Source organism: Battus philenor, unplaced genomic scaffold (genome assembly GCF_028537555.1).
Source record: "Battus philenor isolate CCGP_79_NKW_IND1 unplaced genomic scaffold, ilBatPhil1.0.hap1 SCAF_3, whole genome shotgun sequence".
Taxonomy (NCBI): domain Eukaryota; kingdom Metazoa; phylum Arthropoda; class Insecta; order Lepidoptera; family Papilionidae; genus Battus; species Battus philenor.
Genome location: NW_027181693.1, coordinates 6537692 through 6559039, shown reverse-complemented (window position 1 = coordinate 6559039; position 21348 = coordinate 6537692). Strand labels below are relative to the sequence as shown.

Genomic DNA, 21348 nt, shown 5'->3' with positions numbered 1-21348 from the left:
CTTCCATTTTTTTGAAGAAGCCGAAACATGGCTTGATTCATGGATTGCCTCGAAAGATGAGTCATTTTTCCGACGTGGGATTCAATTGCTACCAGAGAGATGGGAGAAAGTGGTCTATAATGATGGACAATACTTTGAGTAATGACATTGTAAGCATTGTATTTTAAATATTTTTTTTTTGAAAAAAAAAAAACAGCGAGAACTTATTCAAGGTCCTAATACATTGGCTTAAACATAAAAAACTTGGTACAGTTAAGCACACGTAGCTTTAGTAGATTGAAATTGTAGGTAATAAAACGACTTCACAACAGTCTAATGTTATACAAATTTCACTCTTCACGTCACTAGTGTAAAAAATTATGCAAACTAAATTTTTAAAGTCAGATTTTCATAAATGTTACTAAAAACGATCTTATCATATAATTTGTAATCGTTAGCATCTATATTTGATAGCCAATCTAATAAATATTGGTTTAATAACATATAAAATTAAAACCTGTCTTTGAAATACTTTGTTATATTGTTTTATTTAATAATTGTAGTGATTGATAAGCATACAGCTTTATTGTGTTCACTAAGAAATTGTTACGGTCCTTCTTGTCAATATTTAGATATGTTATTGTCGATAACAGCGAAAAAAGTCTTGTTTTGATAACCGTGAATCGGAATCCACACAGCCCTTCTACTTAGAAATTAAAACCAGATGATAAAGATGGCAAGCCAGATTGAAAATTAATCCTCACTGCTATGTGCTGCCAACTAATTGTAGTATAAGGAACAAGCTCTATGTGTTAAGATAATTAAATGCAAATTAAGGATTTCGAGTACCGCACCGTGTTGTTTTCAGTGTAAGAAATTATTTATGAATAAAATTAAGTATAGATAAACAAGACAAACATAAATAAATTACCGATATCGTTAATATAAATTTATAAGATAATTTATGAAAACTATAGTTGACTGACCACATTAACATTAGAAATAAGTTAAAGATACTAACATTATTAAAAAAATTAGTAATTTAAAATTTGCGCTAAGTGATAAGAAATTAATATCACTTGGCTTGTTTTATAAGTTAAGTAGCAACCATGCAAAGACACGTAATGACCGCATGTGTGGGCTTTATAAAAAAATTGAGTTTCTAGAATCTAGTGACATGGAAGTGAAAATCGCTGAAGCGTAGTCAAGATAGGATATTCCGTAAAATATTATATTGTACCACTAAAAAACAATGTCACTTACCGGTTGAAAAGATGATGGTGAGGCTTAAAAAAAGTGATGCACGTTAACTGCTTGGCGCGATACCCGCGCGATAATGATTCTCGGCACAAAAACGTCGAAGGAGGAGATTGTGGTGGACAGTGGAAGCGGGACGTGGACAGAGGACGCAGGGCGTGAATAGTGGACGCAGGACGTGGACTGTGTAATGAGAAAAAAAGTATTATGTGTAATCATGTCAAACGTTCGTACAAAAAAAAATACATACGAAGTGTTAGTAAAACACACAACGGCGTATTACACCTTCCCCATCACGATCCTATAGTAGTATTTGTAAATAAAGTAGTTAATATTATATTATAAACAATTTTTAATATATTTATATATATCAATTTTTAATACAATCAAATTTAGCACTGTAATTTAAAACCCGTCACCGTTTTCATAGACAAATTATAAAGCATCTAACTTTTTTACATTTACAGAAAATTCAAACGAGTGAAGCATTTTTATTTAATTTTTTATATTGACTTAAGGAAAAACGTAGTTAATTTAAAATGCATTCTTTTAATTAAATTACATAGCTAGTAGCAACAAGCCTGTAATAACAAGCAGTAGAGCTATCTTTGAAGTACTCGGTATATAAAGCATGACATTGTCGTCAGGTGTACCATTTCCAGTTTTGTCTAGTTATCTGAAGCAGTAATTTTATTAAAAAAAAAAACGATGAACGGCTATAAGCAAATAGATTGTTTTTATATTAATATGATATTTTTTAAAATTTTAGGAATCTATCCTTACAAAGAAAAGTCTGTTTTTTACGAAATTTATTCTAAATGTTTTTTGGTATTTTTTATTCTTCTATACGATGTATTAGTAACAATAAATTTTTATTATTTGCCTCTTCAGTTGGATGCTTTCATTGAAGAACTGTTACTGTATTTTACAAATTTTTCAGTTATTACAAAAGTGTTAACTTTTATGTTTATGCGCAAAAAGATTATTCAACTTCTGGAATATTTGGAACAACCTATCTTTCAACCGGTTACAGAAAATGGTATCGATATGGTTAAAAAAGCAAAACAGTTTATTATTCGTTATTGGAAAATTGTTGCAGTCGTATCCTATATTTCCAATGTAATTCATGAACTCTCTGCGCTTATTGCTCATATTCTGTTGGCAGTTCCCTTACAGTTACCAACATGTACTTATAATTTTTTGTCGAACGAAACAAAAGAGAGGTATATTTATTTCCTTTATCTTTACCAGGGCATGGGTATGCATTTTAATATGGTTTTCAATGTTAATATTGACACATTTTTTTTGGGTTTAATGATATTGACAATAGTTCAGTTAGATATTCTTTATGAAAAATTGGAAAATATCACAGATAGTTTTACATTCTGTGAAGAATCCGTGGGACAAAATTCTAAAATCGAAGGGTTCGAGAATAGGCTGTATGCGAACTTCAATCAAGCTGTTATACATTCACTTCAAATTTACAAGTAAGTAACTTGTAATAATTAAGGATGTAGCTATCGGATTAATTGAAATAATTAAAATTGTATGTTTTTGCTATTATGATTAAAATTTTAATCAACATTATTACATAAATTTATTTCAGGTATTGTAATCTTATCGAAGATGTCTTCAGCGTGACGTTATTTTTTCAATTCTGTGTAGCGTCGTGTATAATATGCGTTTGCTTGTTTAGGTTCACTTTAGTAAGTAATAAATTAGGCTATTAAATTTATTTTATTATACTATTTGAAAATTAAACTGTAAGGTATGTACTACAAAAAATAAATTATCACTAAATTAACAATAGCAGTCAAACTACAGAATGTCCACCTTATTATCATATAAGTACAATAAAAAGTAATACAATAAAAAGAGATAACACGTAAGAATTGTATTAAAAAATGGGAGAAGATGAGAGATTACAAATTAAAGTTTGGTATGTAATGTGAAATACCTATGTCCTACATTGAAATGATGAAGATTGGGAGATGATCTATATGATGTCTTATAAAAATAGTTCTGCGACTACATAGTTTTTGTTGGGTAACAAGAGAACGGTGGTGTCATTTAAATGTACGTATCCTGCAAACCTGTACGTGTTTGTAAAATTATTAAAAAAGATGTCATTTCACAACAAACATTTTGGATTTTATTTATAATTTTATTGTACATAAAATATCTTGAACCTTGTGTTTCAGCCTGCAACTGGACACTACTATATATTTCTGTCTACTTACATGTTCATTATGGTAACACAAATTCTAATCCCATGTTGGTTTGGGACACGAATAATGGAAAAGGTAAATTAAAAAATTGAAATTGAAAGACATTCACATTGTATTTTTATTAAAATGTCCCGTGTAATATACACGGACATTTTAATATTATTTTACTTACATTAATATTATTACATTAAATTCTTGAACTTGAACAAAGTATACGATATTCAGTGTTTATTGTTAAATTAACAGAGCTGTCTTCTATCTCATGCTATCTACAATTGTGATTGGATCCCTATGCCGCGTAAATTCAAGAGCAGTCTACGACGGTTTGTGGAGAGATCTAATAGATCCTTTTCGATAACAGGTGGGAAAATGTTCCCGCTTTCATTAGCGACGTTTTCTTCGGTAAGTCATATTTAAAAAAAAAAACAGGTGAATTTATAAGTAAAAAGACAAAACGTAGTATTAAAACAGTAAAAGTAGTTAAAATATTTTTGATTAACATTAACAGATTATAAGTTCTCAATAGCATAGCTTTTAAAATTGGCCTAAAGTATATGAAAAACTACAAATTTTTGTTACTTATATAGTTATCACGTTTTCAGTTTTAATCTAGCAATCGATTTTATTCAGTTAATTGTAAAATACATATGATTAACGTGATTTTTGTTTTCTTTCAGATAATGAACACCGCATATTCTTTTTTCACGTTACTAAAAAATGTGCAATACGCACAATAATAATAGTAATTTTATTTATAACTTATAGCAAAATATCTCTTTAATTTGATTACAAAGTTCGTAATACTCGGCTTGTTATATTATTATAATTGTGGTATATTTAAATACAGGTAGCCTAGCAAATTATATAAGGTGGTAGTATAATACGTCTCTATTAGTGTTTATTATATAATAATCTAGGTTTTTTCACTTTAAAGTAAGCTTAATTTGAAAATTATACTATCTGTTTAGTTAATTCAAATTCATTTTCTGTCGACGGCGTACAGTAGGAATAAAGTTTTCGCTTGGATAATGAGTGTGAATATAACGAGCATAAGTTTACCTTGGTAGTTCTACTGTTCCTAGGTATTCTGTATTAAGATTTTGTAGGAATTACTGTGTTAATCTTACCAAAAAAAGTTTACTCACGACTGTGAGCATTCTTTTCGGTGGAAGATTGAGGAATTTCTCGGTTAATGATTCAAAAAATTGTGTACTAAAATTCTGTTCACGTTTTGTGTAGACACTACAAAAAAATGTTAAGCATGGTTTTCATACAAGTCAATCTTATTTCATAACTAAGACAACAAATGAGTGATTTTAATAAAAACCTCGTTATTGGACAGTCCGTTTATAGTTAAAAATGTTTAAACATTTTTAGTTCATTTTTATTATTTAGCTAACGTTTGCGTCATTTTAAAGGGCCAATTTGTCGGCATATGTAGATTGCATCTTTTACGTATATAATTTTAATACTACAATTTGATATTGAATTGAATAAAACTATTGTATGTGTATCGATCATCATCGTTGTCTTTCAAAGGTAAATAAAACAATAAAATAAATATTTTAAAAAGCCTCTTTATTTTTATATTGAACTAAAACCTATGTTTTTGTTAAATATTAACTCTCTTAATGTCTATAACAATTAGATGACAAAAGGAAAGAAATAAAAAGGAAAATAAATCAAAAGCTTTGTGATATATAAGTAATATTGTTATTAACCAACAGCAGTGATTCTAAACCATACACAGCCCTTTCCTGTTTACAAATTAAAACCAGATGAGAACGATAGCGGGTCAGATTGAAAATTTATCCACACTGCTATCTGCTGCCAACTAATTGTAGTTTGGTGTACAAGCACTCTATGTGTTAGGATAATTAAATGCAAATTAAGGATTTTGGGGATCGCACAGACGTGTAGCTCACGGAGCAAGAAACAATTTAGAAATAGAATTAAATACAGAGGTAATATGACAAAGGAACATATTTTTTTTATTTTAATATAAATAGATTAGAACCAATGAAATGAAAATGATCACTGTTTCATGTTTTTTAATATATGATTTGAACACAATAGACTTCATAAACATTCATTAGTAACCCTTTTTTTTTGGGCAACTCTGTACGGTATTTCAATACACTCCTATATAATTAAAGTCTTTAAAATATAAGAATAGCGTAAATGATTTTTGAGAGATAATAGACCTTTGGATTGAATGACTCCGACTACTGCGACACAAAAAAAAATCTGTCTGAATCTGTTGTGATCTCTTTGCAGATCAGAGCGCGTTTAGAACCCTTAATCTGAATCTGTCGAATTGAGCTCTTCTGGCAATCTTCCCATAACGCACAGGAATGAACATTACACGTAGATAATAACGTGAATAAATGAATAAAACAAATGGATTAAGATGAAATTTTTAAAAGTGATAAATTTAAATTACTGTGATTTTATTTGCACATATAATAGACAGTCTGGTCATAAACGTGAAATATCTTTGCACACGTTTCCATAAAGTATGTACGCTATTAATGCGCTAACGCGTACACGTGGCAAGAAAGACTATAATGAGCTACTACAGCCTTTGTAGGGACCTAAAATATTTTTTCCTTTTGTGAACAAACACAATGCAAAATGTGCTGCAGCGTCATGGAAATAGTTTCTGGGTGTAAATAATCTAGCTTTATGAGAACACACGGACGACGCTTTTGTCTTTGTTTTTACATTTTCCGCGACAATAAGCTGTAAACGTTTATCAAAATAATAGCTCCAATGTTTAATAAATACTGCATTCTGTGTACCCTTTTGTGTAATAATTTTACATTTGAATATTTCTTAATGAACATAAAGTAAAATTATAATTGATATTTGAATAAAATTAATAATAAAATCTTGGCGTTTAAGGTAAAAAAAATCAATGGATTAAATCTCAGTTCATCTGTAAAAAGAACTTATAAATGTCGTGTCAAATACATTTAGTGATTACAATGCCAGTTTCTCTAACTTCGGGCCTGATTGGTAAGCTCACGGTTGCTCAACGAGACAAAGACTATACTTGAATGAGGAATGAATAGATCTGTAAACAAAAGTAACTTACCTAACCCAGCGGATTGGCATGTGTTAGTGGCAGGCAGCAGGCCACTTAGTACACAGATGGTAGCAGAGCCTTACGTATGATGACAGCCAACAAGGTAGACAGACGACATTGTTAAGATCGTCGGAAGACGCTGTAAGCCACTTTGAACTAGTTCTATGGGGGGTGACGCCTATATCTAACAGTGGAATACGTGAATATTTTCATTGTCACGACAAAAGCATTATTATATTTAAAATAGTCTTTAACCCTTAAATGAATAATGATAAAAAACTACAACATACCACTTAAACCTAAAATAAGTACTACACTTTAAAGTAATTGCATAGTGTTGTTTACTTGTAAAATAACTTTTTTTTTTCAATTAATTATATATATTTATATATATATAAATATCATTCTATTTTTCCCTGCATTATTACTCATCTGCAAGATATATATTTTTTAAAGTATAAATAAAATCATGCATTTAAGGGTTAATTGTTGACAATTTAAACAAATACATGGTGTTATTTCCTTTAATAAACATTTATAATATTAGCTACCATTAACATATTAAATTTTTTATCGTGTCTAACCCTCGTGAATTGCTAATTTTCTGGCCCGGGGCTGTAAAAGTTACCCCTTTCAGAGTGCAGTATTAGGTAATGTCATGAAAATTAATAATGGTGGAAAGCCCCAAGGAATTAACAGCGAAATGAACCTATTAGGGTGCGTACCACCGTTGTAACGCCCCTTGAGTAGCATTTGTTTCCTAATTATAATTGTTCAAGTTTTTCATAATAACTTTATTATAAAGTAGTTCAAAATATGTTTTGAAAATTTTCATTATTTTTTACATAAACATTTAAATTGACTTAAATTCACAAAACATCACACACATGTGTTGTAATTTTATAATAAATAAGATTTGTCGTCGGCCAGTAAAAAAGAAACTATTAATTGTCACTATTAGCCAACATCCCTACCAATATTCCTTTCGCAATGATATATTTATACAATTTATTATTTTTAAATAAATTAACATTTACAAGTTATGAAGTAATAAACTGAAGTACTTAAATTTTTTATGGTTGAGAAAATTATTTTCGCGATTATGCCTTAAGTTTTTAAACACTATTGGTTGAATAAAAAACCGTTAAGAAGAAGTGTTATTTCGAATTATTTATAAATCATCATTCTTTACTATTAAAGTATTATTATTACTATGAAGTAATGAATTATTGCTATGGAGTACACAAGTGTTTACTTTTAATGATCCTCTGTTGGTTGACATAACGGAATATTTTGTACTACTAGCGGTATTTTTTAATATTTAACAGATTGGATAACGTCAGACAAATAAAGGTTTTTTTTTATTTTATCATCATTCAAAATTCTGTCATATTTTTATATACTAATATGGCGGAAAAGGTCGTAAAACTTGACGATTGTTGTAATTATAGTATCATCTTATGCATGAAGACGATTCTACAATTTTTTAGTGCAAAATTATCTTAGGGAGTCGGTAAAAGTGCTCATCTTTTCCTCGTTTCCTATTCTTTTGTTTCTTTTAGCAATAAGATTAAAAGAAAAACAAGTTAATGAAAGTATTAATTTTTAATTTTCTTTAAAAACCATCTCGTAAAAAAAGCCTCGGTCATATTTGCCTTTTAAAATAAGCTACGAGTAAAGTAAATTTTAAACTTTTAGGTTGAAGGTGAGATAGTAAAGAAACAACTGTTCAATTTTTTTAGGTATAAAATATCTTTAACAGGGCTGCAATCTTTTGTGAAAACTAGATCCTCTGATCATTTTTTTTTAAATATATTAAAGAATTTACTTTGATGAGTCGTATTATAAGAAATTTTAATTATTTCAAACTTTAATTATTTTATATGAGGTTAACTATGTTTATAGGATATGTAAATTTGCGTAATATTTATGAAGGTAGCATCTCATACAAAAAAATAAATATAATATAATAAATATCTATGGTCTACAGTTACATAAGACGAATACAGAGAGATTCAAGTCTGTTTTCCCCGAGGGCGAGGAACCGCATTGTCCGTCGAATCGAACTTCGAGAAAGCTATAAAATGGAAGAGTCCTCGAGGAATACACGGCTTATGCTTAGTGCTAAAGGGCTCGTTGCATTCTGTTAGATATCCTGGACCATTTTTAATAGCTTTATACATACGAAAGTTATTATAACAAAGAACAATATGATAATGTTTGTAGCAAGAAATAAGGTCCCAATAACTATTTTAGTTAAATTTATTTATAAAACATTATATGGTTTCATAAGCTAGAAGAGTTGTAGTTTTATCCACCATATTCATTTTATTACATGATTGCAAACTTTGTTTACCAGTGCGGTAATAGTGACAGGGTAATTCTCAGAATTTAAGTAAAATTCATTACTTCGTTTTTAATAACACTTGACTTTTGACAATATCACTAGAATTATAAGGCACAGAGACTTGAAACTTGGTAGGAAGGTACCTTTTGACTGGTACAAGTCTGTAAAGAATGGATTTTTTGAAATTACACTCTCAATAAATATGAAGGACGCGTTCAATTAATAATACACTATTTGCTAACTATATCTCTTAAAGGTGTAAATTTAAATATATATTTATTTTTGGTATATAAAGATTACCAAGAATGCATTTTATAAAATTAACAAAAGGCAGCGCAGGCTAAGCGCTCAAGGTATAGTCTATATTGTTATAAATTATGGATAATCTTTTTTTTAATGCACATTGTAATTTAAATTAAAAACAGACTTATTAGATTAAGAACAAATAAGAATTATGAATGTATGAATGAAATGCTTATTTAATATTGTGAATATTTACAGTAATTATAGTAAAATCCTCTGAATGGTATAATTATTTCCACCAAAATAAATATTGAATAAAAAAATTCTGTACTAATTATTTAAAATTAAAAATTTTGCTTGAAAGTACGGAATAATCCAACAATTGTGTATATTGTAAAATTGTTTATAACGCTACACCGTTTTTACTGTTAGTGTTAGCTGTTAGAACCGGGAAAAATACCGACGTTAGAAACTAGTAGGGTTGGTGAGAATACCGGTTTTATATTTTGGATTCGTATTATTATGCCCTTTAAGCTTTTTAATTCTTAACAATAATTGTTACCAACATATGTGTTTTGTTGTTACCTTTCTAACTGTATCTAATGTAAGATCACAGGTATTCTTATGGACACGAAAAGAATACTGACGCAAATTAACCATTTCGGTTGGGGATAGAGATATTCTCGCAGTAATGATATATAATTCACTTAAAACATATGGCTGCCGTAATCGAACCCGCTATTACATGAGTCATTATAACAAAATATATTTCATATAAAATGTATAATTCAAAAGAACTTAGTTTAAATCGAGGATTGACAAAAAATATTATGATAAAATTAATATTAATGCTATATATCGATGCACAATACATAAAGACATACATGTCTTAAGGCCTATTTTTAAAAATTACAGTGTTATAACGTTCCATCCGTACAGCAGTACATTATGTAATCTATTGTACAACAATTGCCTACCCAATGCACCGAACACTTTAAAACAATATTGTTAGCTTTTGATAATTATTCCGAGCATTAATTAGTTCAAGTGTGTGTTTATTTCCTAAATTATAGTTATATTGATATATTGAGAATTGTGTCCAATAGAATTGAGTATATTTCAAGTTGTATTAAATAATTATTAATGTTATATCAAATAATATGATATAATATAGATAATATAAAACCTGTTTTTGTATTATCATCATTCAAGTTGTAAGAAGTCAATTGTTTTTGATAAGACCGATTGGAAGCGGTCGGCATCCAGCATTTCTGATTATCTTAAGATGGTCATCTGTTTTTTTAAATGCTGTTATTTTTCGAATTTTTGCTGGCAAGTATTTTTAAGCAATTCACTTAATATTGTATTGTTAATTAATTTAAATATGACAATAATATCATTGAAAGCATTAAATTATTGCTAGTGAATGAGATATTCTTTGATTACATTATATTATTAATTTTTAAATTATATACAACTTTATTTCTACATATTCAGAATGACCTAGTTCTTTTCCTTTAAAATCATAATTATGTATTACTTATGGTTAGCTTCTTAGGGTAAAAATTTAATTTATATTTCAAGAAAGAACATGAAAATTAAACTCGTACAAAACTTATGAAAAATTAAGTTCAAAGTGCTTATTATCATGAACTAAACTGTCCATCGATTCGGCAACTTTTTAACGCACATTATAATTACTGTATTAATACGCTCATGATACATTCATATTTATTGAAAAATGTTCACAATGTTATAATTAAAATTTCTACTATATGGTTACGACTATTACGACTATATGGTTTTAAAAGTTTTTTTTAGTCGTGTAATAAATAAAATTTGATTGCAACTTTATACTTTTTTCGCAGAGGTCGTATACTGTTAGTTAAATAGCTATATTCGTCTGAATATAAAACTTAATATAAAGGATAATAAAACCTTTAGGAAAAAACTAGAATGCCCGTGAATAATGCCCGGTCGTGAACTTCAGTAATGGACACCCCTAAATATATTGCTAAGAGTAATATAAATTGCTTTGAGGTTCACAGACCGAGCTCATATTAAGAATTTTGAGAATATGAAATATTCAATGAACACTTTCACTGTGAACAAGATTAACTGATACATTGTATTGATTTTTAAAAGGCCTTATACAATAAATACTTTGTAAGATTTTTTTGAGACAGAATATCTCACGAAGAAAGTAATCGCTTTTGAAATCTTTATGAAGTGATTCTATTAAAAAAATTTAGAACACTTTTGTATATACAATAAAACACCTAAGACATACGGTGTTCACTATTGTATGTAATATTTTAATAAATATACACTTATAAAAGAAATCTCTCTTTTAATGAAAGAATAAACATCTCAACAATTAATTATTTTTACTCCAGAATAGTTCTCTGTACACGTATATAAATACACGTATAAGAAATTTCTGGAACCTTAAGGCGTAAGCTTGAATTTTTTTGTTAGAATTCTTTTCGTCAAGTAAAGATCAGCTATGAATTAAGCAAAACTCTCCTCGCAGGGGAGTTTCAGGAGTTGTTTATTAAAAAAAGTGCTTCGTCGGTTAAGTCCACAGACGCCCTCTGCAATGCATAGGTTTCCTCCGAAGATCTATCTATAGGGGATTTACCGTAATCGCTACGATTGGCAGGCGGTTTGCTGATCGCAGTATTGTATTATGGTACGCAGAGAACGCTGTTGCCTATCCTCTGAAAACTAGTCTGTGAGCAGTGACAATCTTGTATAATGCACAAAGTGTAAAATTTAATGTTGTATCCCGGGAATCGAACCCGCGATCCATGATTGAAAGTCTTAGTCTTCTACTGCTGAGCTAACTTTGCTCACTTTACAAATACATTTTGTATATTACTCACACTTCTATCGCCACCCGCCTGCCTAGCGAAGCGATAATGGTATATTCCCTCATAGATATTTTTGGGACAGGCTTAAAGTGGTCTTCTATTGGCAAAAACAGCGCCGACAACGATTAGAAAATTCACATTTACAAATTTTGCAGCAATAATCTATCAAGCTTACTTCCAGCCATGAAAGATAATTGATTCAAGAGAGAAATGGAACTTTCGTAATTAGTAGCCTAAGATTGAACATTGGGCCTCAATTTCGCAAGTCTGTCTTCAAAAATTATTGTTCATACTACTGTTGACTGTTATTAAAATGTTAATTTATTTGCGACTGGCTGCGATTAATTTAAACGTATTTTTTTGTTTTATATACTTCATAAAATGTAAAACAAAAATTTGTTTTAATTTTTCTGTAAAAATTTTGTTCCGTATTCACTATGTTTATGTATGCATTTGCAAAATACATACATTACAATAATAAATCAATTAAATGTCACGTATTAGGTTTAAAGGAATAGGTAAAATATATACCAATTTCACGTTGCGTTATTATTGTTTTGCTCGCTGATTCCGGATCAGAGCGTCCTGTAGTCAGCTGGGCGTATTGGTTGAAGTAACAAAACTATAAAGGTTAACGGCGTCAAAAATAAACAAGTACAAGAAAACAAGTTAACATTTTGGAGCCTAAAGAAATCTGCATGTACTTCAATGAAAACCGCTATTTTTGTGCATTATTCGAACAAACTTCTGTCCGTCATTCAATTGTAAAAAATGATAGTTAATGAAATTATTATAATAACCCAAAGTAAACAAAACTTCTTTTGAAAACAAAAGTCATCTTACATAAAAAACACCATGTTAAAGACCATGAGTGTACATGACGTTTAAACCACGAAGTCTTTCTTTACGTGATACAGGTACAGATTCTAAGTTAAATTTCAAATTTATATATGTAGTGTGTACCTATGATGAAACGTATCTGCGAATGACTTCAAATTGAATATAACTCTTCAATCTTCTATCAATAAATTACTAGCAAAAAATAACTAGCTAAAAATTGTCATATAATATGCACAAAGTTTGGTAATAAGATAAATGAATTTGAAATATAATTCGAATTGCAAAAGTGTCTCAGGTTTTAAATAACATTTCAAAACCAGGGTTTAGCAATATTAAAATGGAAGTTCATGTAACCCTCCCGTTGTGCTTATTAATTTCCCTGAGGGTGTTCATTATGACAAAGAACGTTCTTGCAATTTTGAAAGCGATGCTTCGCTTCCGGAGCATTTGAATAACAAGAGTTGTCAGAAAAACAATTATGAACTTCCGTTGACTGAAGTCTTACAAATTGTTGACTTCCCGTTTTATTGCTTGCAAGTTATGCACAACAATAAAAAAAATTAGAGTGCAGAAATGTCGAAATAAAATTCGTCGCAAATTATTATTACATTATTGTAAATGATTATAAATCTTGAATCTTATCATAAGCCAAATTACAGAGAATCAAGTTTTTTTTTATTGCGATGGTATTTTTTATCTGGCAGATAATCGAACTTCGAATGTGTCTAAAACGATTTCGACATTTACTTCTCTTCATTCTTTTTATCTCTACTAACTACTACCAGCGTTTCATTTGGGCAATAAATACTAAAAACCTTTAAAATTCATTTTTTTTGAATATCAGTGCATGTCGCAATACCTTTCATTAAGGGCTGGAACATATTTTATTCCGCTACTTCTACAAAAAAATATGTTTTACTTTTCTATTAGCCTTGTTAAGTAGATTATTTACTATAATAGTGAAGAAGACCCAGAAATCCTGTTTTATCTTGAGAACAATGATACGTGTTCACTTGATTCTTTTTGCGTAGTTAAATAACGACGTCGACTTGTTACATTAGTTGTGCAGTAAAATGAGCAAGAAATCTATTAGACAAAAGTATCAGATAGTGTTGGAATGAAAAAGTTAATATACAGGACAATAAAACCGCTGGAGAAAAAGTAGAATGCCCGTGAATAATGTCCGGTCGTGAACTGTACTAATGGACACCACTAAATATTTCCAAGGGATATAAATTACTTTTAAGGCCTAAGCGTACGTGTTTTATGTATTTTGTGATATCAAATTGTCAAAATTTAGTAATCGTGATTTTAAATTGTTTAGAGATAGAAGAAGAATATAGAAAGTATGTTAATAAGCCAAATTTTTTTAAGCGTTTAACTCAATTTAATTATCATCGTCATTATCATTTCAGCTATGGGAAGTTTAGTCCTGGACACGGGCTTACTCCATAGATATACAATAAGACCAGTAGGAAGGAGCTTGCAATTATATAATAAATAAATTTTAAATTAAAATAATGTTATTTGTAACTCTTTAGACATTTTTATTAATTTTTAAGTGTTTTAAATGTTCTAATACCGATATTGATTTTGGCAAATAAACTATCGAAGAAAGGAATCGCATAGTTATAAAATATGATGTTACATCATTATACTAACATTTGAAAAAAGAATATTTGTCCAGAATATTCTAGTAAATAATTAACTCTTATATAATAGGCAGATACAGGTAACGTGTATATCATTACAATTGTTCCGTAAAATACTCTCGAAACCAAGACGTTGATGTAATTTCCCAGTTCGTTATAAGTAGTTATAGTGAAGATGTCGCAAACTTGAGCGAACAATGAATACGCCAGTGTAAACTTCCTAAGATATTAATGCTTTGACGCGTACGCGAGTCCTGGGGGGGATAAAATAATGAGCCGGAGTCTGGGGATACTCTTATGTATTGTAATGTAAAAAGAAAATGTACAATGAGGGTGGTACGTACGACATTGAACTAGTCCTTCAATTGTTTTGTTGGCATGAAAAAGATCTTTGCTTATGAACAAAAAGGCGACGGACTTGAGAAATCTAATCACTCTCTTCACCTGTTCCAAAATACTCGTTTTAAAAGCGTAAACAATTTCATGTTGTGTATTAAATTTTCACTTAACTAAACATTTAGTCCAACATTACTCTAACATAGTGTATATACAACTGTTGAAGAATTTTTGTTCGATGATGTACATCATGACATTTTAAATTCTTCGAAGAGAGACCTTAGGTATAATAAAGTATCGTCATCAAAAGCACAGATGGCAGAAGTTCGTACAATTGGTTGCGAACTAGATTATTATAACTACAGAACTTGGTTTCAGCAGAAGAGGGCCGCTTGTCTAAATCTAACGCCATCATGGAGATCATATGACAAATTTTTCAAAGAAAATCATTGCGAAAAGAGATGACATTGAGTTTTTTTGTTGACATTGTCAACAGACTTTTATAAACTTATTATTTTTATTATTGTTGATGAGAATGTACGGCGCTAAATCCTTATTTTTAATTTGATACAAAAAAATTCTTATAGTAAAATTCCATAGAAAATAATGAAATACAAAATTAAGAACCTTTTATAAATCACGTAGAACAGCATTTAAGTGTAATATTATTGTAAAATTTTATTATTTTGCGCAAGAAATTCTTTAATGATACGTTTGTGTACACTTTATTTTAAACTTTAATACTAAGCGGAAATTTAGTCTCGTGTGTGTACTTTCACCTATTTCTTAGAGCGTACATGCACCTAATGTGTCCCTTCGTTGTGAAAGTTTAACACTACGCACATACCGGTAATGGTCTTGCTCATTAGTACTGCCCTAAAGAGCTCTCAGTGCATCCATATGGTTCTGTATATAAGTAATACTGCTTGTATGTACACTGTGTTTAACAAGAAAATTTAATTCAAAATTAATTATTATAATATTAATTATCCTAAAATCACGTTTTTTTTCAAGCGATTTCATGAATGATTATTCTTTTATTTCGCTTTTGAGAGCATTCGTATCATGCATTTAAACTCTTTTAAATGTGTTAAGTTGTGATTTGAATTAAAAAAAAAAATATTTTCTAATCTTCTCCTCCATTGATAATTTCGACAGCTTAAATTTACTAAAATTGACAAATTGTAGTTTAATCTTAATTATTATATAAGTAAATAAAAAAAAAATGACATAGTCTAGCGGATTGGCAATTTTAAGTCCACAGGTCATAATAGGCCTTAATTATATAAAATAAATTGTATAGGTAACTTTGTTAAAATCGTCGAAAAACGTTGGATACAGGCCGCTTTCAACAGGACTTATTCGAAATCTATGGGGGATGTGCACATACGTGGACATTCTAAAGCTAAAATGTTCGTGATGATTAATTAAAAATCATTTTTAGTATAAAGAAACATCGATTAAAACGAACTATTTATTCTTAACAAAAAAGTTTTCTTCTTTTAGTATTCTAAAACTTAACTTCAGAGTTTTATAATCGCAAATACTACGACTGAGAAATAATATGGTACACGTATCCAACATAATGATGCCTGTAGGCACGCTCATTGTGTGCATACACTGCTGCTTGGAATATGAAAGCAAGTAAAATTTGTGGAACGGATGTGGAATACGCTAAATAGCCAGATTCTTATTACGCCACATAAATATATAAACTTATGTACTTTCTTACGAAATTCTCTCGTTGGTAAATTCTTATTTTATCGATATCTTTATATTTTTAACTATATGAAATCATTTAATGACTACGAATTATATTTTCAATAATCATAGTATACCTACAAATATCTACATAAACGTAAACAAAATTTTAATTTTTTGTAATCGAGTTGAAAACCAAATTTGTTCAGATTGATAAGCCTCATCATTTCATTATAAGTAATATTTTATATTCCCGACAGTACTACCTAGTGTCGTATTAAAGCGTTACAAAATTAAAATGAAATTTAAAAAATCGGTTTATTATTTAAAACCAATAACGACGAAAACAATCGGACAGGCAAAAAAATTGTGTTTTATACGGATGAATGCAAATGAAAAGCAGTTAACATTATGCGTGTTATTGTTGGTAAGTAATCAAAATATCAAGGAAACCTAGTGGCACCGACATGTTTATATTAAGGGTACCGGAGAGTAATGTCGCTTTCTTAAGTTAAAATCAAGCGACTATATTTTCAACAAGTTTTTATTTCTAATCAACAATATCTACATTTTCATTTACAATAACCTTTTGCTGTCTAGTATATAAATTTTTAATTCCAGAGCGGTAAAAATCAATCGGTTTTACTATAAAATATGTCGGCAGAAATGACATTATTTTCCGGTCCTCCTTACTTGCACATTAAATAATAGTATAAATATCACGACAAAACACACGAATAAAAATGAATGAAATCGAAAAAAAAAAAATGCTTAATTTCACTTTAATTTCTTTTGTTTATCGAGGTTCATACTTCAGGTTTACGTTATTACTCATTAAATTCAATGAGCTACGTTTTATACGGCGATTCTTTTTGGCTGCGCCTCGACTTCTATTTAATAAAGTGAAACGAACAGTTCTTTTGTTGGCGCGGCCAGCCCGGCTCGCTAATTGCTCGGCAGCCAGCCGTTTGTCTTCAACAGCATTCTGCTTGATTGTTAATAGTATTCGCCTATCGCGCAATAAAATATCTACTTTTATGTATATTTAACTGACGAGTAGGCCTATAGTGTATTAATTTTGAGAACTAATTTTTTAAGTTTGTTGATTCTGCACATTTCGTATTAGCGCTAATAATGAATACGCCGTTTTCATTATCTGGAATTGTTAAAAATAAACCAACGATTATTAAAAGATCACGTGTACATATTATTTTAGGAGAAATACAAATAAATTTGTCACATACCCAAACAAAAGTATCCAAGGATAGTGGAAACACCTTTAAACCTGTTATCAAGATATTTTTATTGGCTCGAGTTAGGAAAAGTTTGATACTACTTTTAAACTCTTTTGACCTTGGTACCCATTCACAGCAGTAACCAGCAAATACCAGTTCTTGACTCTAGTAAACAATAATACTGTTTAATAAGAATTATTTATGTGTACATACTTATATGTATTTATGTAGATACATATTGTTATTTACCTCAATACCAAGCAGTGAACCCAAATAAGCCGGCACTAAAATTTGTAGAACCATAGCAAAGAAATACGATATCATAAATATCAAACTTTCTATTGATGTGGGCTAAAAAAATAATGATTAAATTAAAACTAAAATTATTTCATATTCACGATTTTGTAGTTATAACATGGAAGAAATTGAGTATTGTCAATTTTAATACTAGCTAAGAGTTTTTAGTTCTATCGTTTTAGCCCATAGGAATCCATTGCAAACCATTTCTAAAGATATCTAGGGGGGTATACCATAATCGCCACGCTTGGCAACAGGGTTGGCGATGGCAGTGTGGTATAATGGTACGCAGAGGACTGAAACCCGTCCTGAAACATGATTGTGAGTAGTTTCAATCCTATATAATTAATGCACAAGGTGTGAATTATATGTAACACTGTATCTCGGGAATCAAATCCGCGGCCTACGATCTCAGGTATCAGTCCTATACCACTGGGATACCAATGCTCATTTATCGGTTTTATAGGGATTTTAGTTTAACCAGATAAAATTAATAATTATCAATATGTATTGTTATTTAATTGATTTTCCAAAGACTAGTTGGAAGCGGCCTGAATCAACCGTTTTCCGCCAGCCTTAACAAGGCCGTCTTTCGATCTAGGAACCTCGGCTGGATTTACACAAGATTAAATAATTTAATAAATAATTATTAGTAGGTTAAGAAGAAAATAAGTATTACTCGTAGTGATTTTGTATGTGTAGTATTTAAACATAAAATCTTACATTATATTACAAAAATATGTACGTGAAATACAAAAAAAAATGGTTCTTACCAAAAGTAATCCAAACAAAATTACACAAATAACTGCCGAAGCCATGCCGAATTGTACAAACAGTGATATACTTAATATTTGCTGAATTTCCGAACAGTAGCTGAAAATATTAAAGATTATTTTATCTTTTTTAATGTTAATTATAAAAAATAATTACTTATAATAGTTACAAATAAGTACAACCTTAGTATTGTGTTGTAGTGCATTAGATAACGATTTAATTTTAACATTTCCATGTCTTTCGAATTATTATCCGTTTTCTTGACAGATGTACTAAATTTCTTAAAATTGTAATTTAAAACACGCAGCTGTGCAATTGCCATGAAAATTAAGCCCGCAATCAGGGTGTCGATATTCACGTTATATGTCATATGTCCATACATCCATATAGTTTGGTAGGTAAATAAATAAAAGAAATACCGCTGAATAAATTGATCACTCAAAAAGTAATATTTGCAAATAGGTAAATCCAGCGTTGTATTGAAAATAAAATGCGAAATAACTGGCAGGAAAATTTGAGAGAAATAAGCGAAGTTAGATAACGTTGCGTATACTTTCCAGTAAATACTATATTTATCAATGTGATCCTTTATAATTTCTCGGCTGTGCTCGTTTTCACCTTGAAAATATTCGCAATCTAACAAACTTAAAACCTTAACAATTTTCTTCCGTTCCATTAAAATCATTATAACTTTTCCCGTAACGGCTAATTCAGTGAAATAAAAAACCACTTCTCGAATAACTGTTCCTATCCGAGGCGGTGTGTAAAAAAGATTTAAAGTAAGAAGAACATTGTACATAAATAGGGAAACGAAAATAAATACGGCGGAATAATACTTATAATAAGTTCTCGTTTCATTCCCAGGCCAAATACCGAAAATATTCAAGAAAACGAAATTCAATTTAAAACTCCGGGAGACACGTGGTGGCATATTGAAATTGTCTATGAAATTGTCACATACAACTTTAGTTGCTTGTCTTGTAACTTATAAAAGAGCCTTAATGCATCAATTATTTATAAGTCGAAAAGAGTTTAATGAGTGGTTAAAACATTTGTAATGACTAGGCAGACAGTGAATTTTCTATTACGTTGATTTAACATATGTAAGCTTAAATTGAGATTTGTCAATTTAATGTATTATGACGTATTATCATGACATTTCAATTTTTGTGGAGATTATTTTAAAATAATATTAGTACTTCGTGAGACTAATTTAAAGTGATTTGTTGTCACATACGTTAGAACGGATCTAGTGGTCGAGTTAATTGACCTAAGGGTGGTTTGGACGCGTTGACCAGGATTCCTTAAACAGGAGATTATAATCCTACCAATTAAAATCTATTTTTCTTAGACATAATAGACTAGCTAATTAGTAGTAGGTTATTGTTGAGAAAAGATTTTAGTCTGGACAGATTTTACTCAATGTGACCTTGAATTTCGTTAATAGAATGTATCCGCAGAAAAGGAGTAAGTGTTAACGCAGTGCTGTCAAACATATGATCTCATATTAGTCGTTTTAAAGTAGACTATGTCAAAAAGTATTTAAAAGGTTTTATAAAAAAAGTTGTGAGTGAAGTCAAAGAATTTTGGATGAAAAACTACAACATCGTTAAAGTAACATCTAAACACACTCGGAGGACAGATTTTTAATGTTATTGAATCATCATCATCATCACATGGGTGGATTGACGCCCACTGCAAGGCGTAGGCTTCTCCCAAAGATTTGTACAATTATTGGTCTGGGTTTGCTCGCATCCAGCGATTTCCCGCGACCTTAACTAATCAATAGTAAAAGGCGATTCTATTGTACAGGATTTGAAAATTATATAATAATTCGTGTAGAGCCTTAACTTTATTATTATTATTATTATTGAAGAACGCTGAAAAATGTGATTAAGAAACTTTCGTAGTCATAACAATGGTACGTGATAAGAGAAAACAAAGAATAGCCCGAATCTGTTTTCCATTTAAAATTTAAGTAAAATATTTTAGGAAAAATTCGGCTTTACAAAAAATCTCATTTTCAGGTTTAAATTTTGTTCACCAAAATAATAAAACGAAAATTGGGACTGTAATTAAAATAAAAGTAGTAGGCTGGCCTATTTAAACTATCTTACGGGTCTTTGTTTCATGACAATGGGTGTGGGATAAACCCTCATTGTTAAATTGTTATGAAAGAATAAAAAAAATGGTATTGTTATTATAAACAGATTTCATTAAATTGTTGCTTGTTTATATTTTACTACGAACAATGCCTTTACTAATTATTTAATAAGCCCTTTTACACAACAATGAAAAATGTTTTAATTAATATTACACTATTAGTACTCTTAGGGACGATATGTTATGAGTATTTTTTGAACATTAATTATACAAAACCGAAAAGTTTCACAGATCATAGATATAAATGTATGTAAATATAAATATATATATATATATATATATATCCATCCTAATACAGATACTGATAATGTATTTATTCCAATTTTTGACAAAGT

General features: G+C 29.7%; 2 protein-coding genes across 2 annotated transcripts; one reads left to right on the top strand and one right to left on the bottom strand.

Moving 5' to 3' along the window:
• Positions 1-1944: 1944 nt before the first annotated feature.
• On the top strand, positions 1945-4201 carry LOC137926796 (odorant receptor 46a-like). The gene is made up of 5 exons (XM_068770497.1): positions 1945-2723; positions 2843-2942; positions 3438-3539; positions 3711-3866; positions 4142-4201. Exons 1-5 carry the CDS (start codon positions 1945-1947, stop codon positions 4199-4201), a joined length of 1197 nt encoding a protein of 398 aa, XP_068626598.1.
• Positions 4202-17637: 13436 nt separating this feature from the next.
• LOC137926866 (odorant receptor 10-like) lies at positions 17638-19781 on the bottom strand. Its single transcript, XM_068770593.1, has 5 exons — positions 19033-19781; positions 18850-18949; positions 18029-18130; positions 17789-17944; positions 17638-17700 (listed from the first exon to the last, which is right to left on the bottom strand). Exons 1-5 carry the CDS (start codon positions 19779-19781, stop codon positions 17638-17640), a joined length of 1170 nt encoding a protein of 389 aa, XP_068626694.1.
• Positions 19782-21348: the final 1567 nt, after the last annotated feature.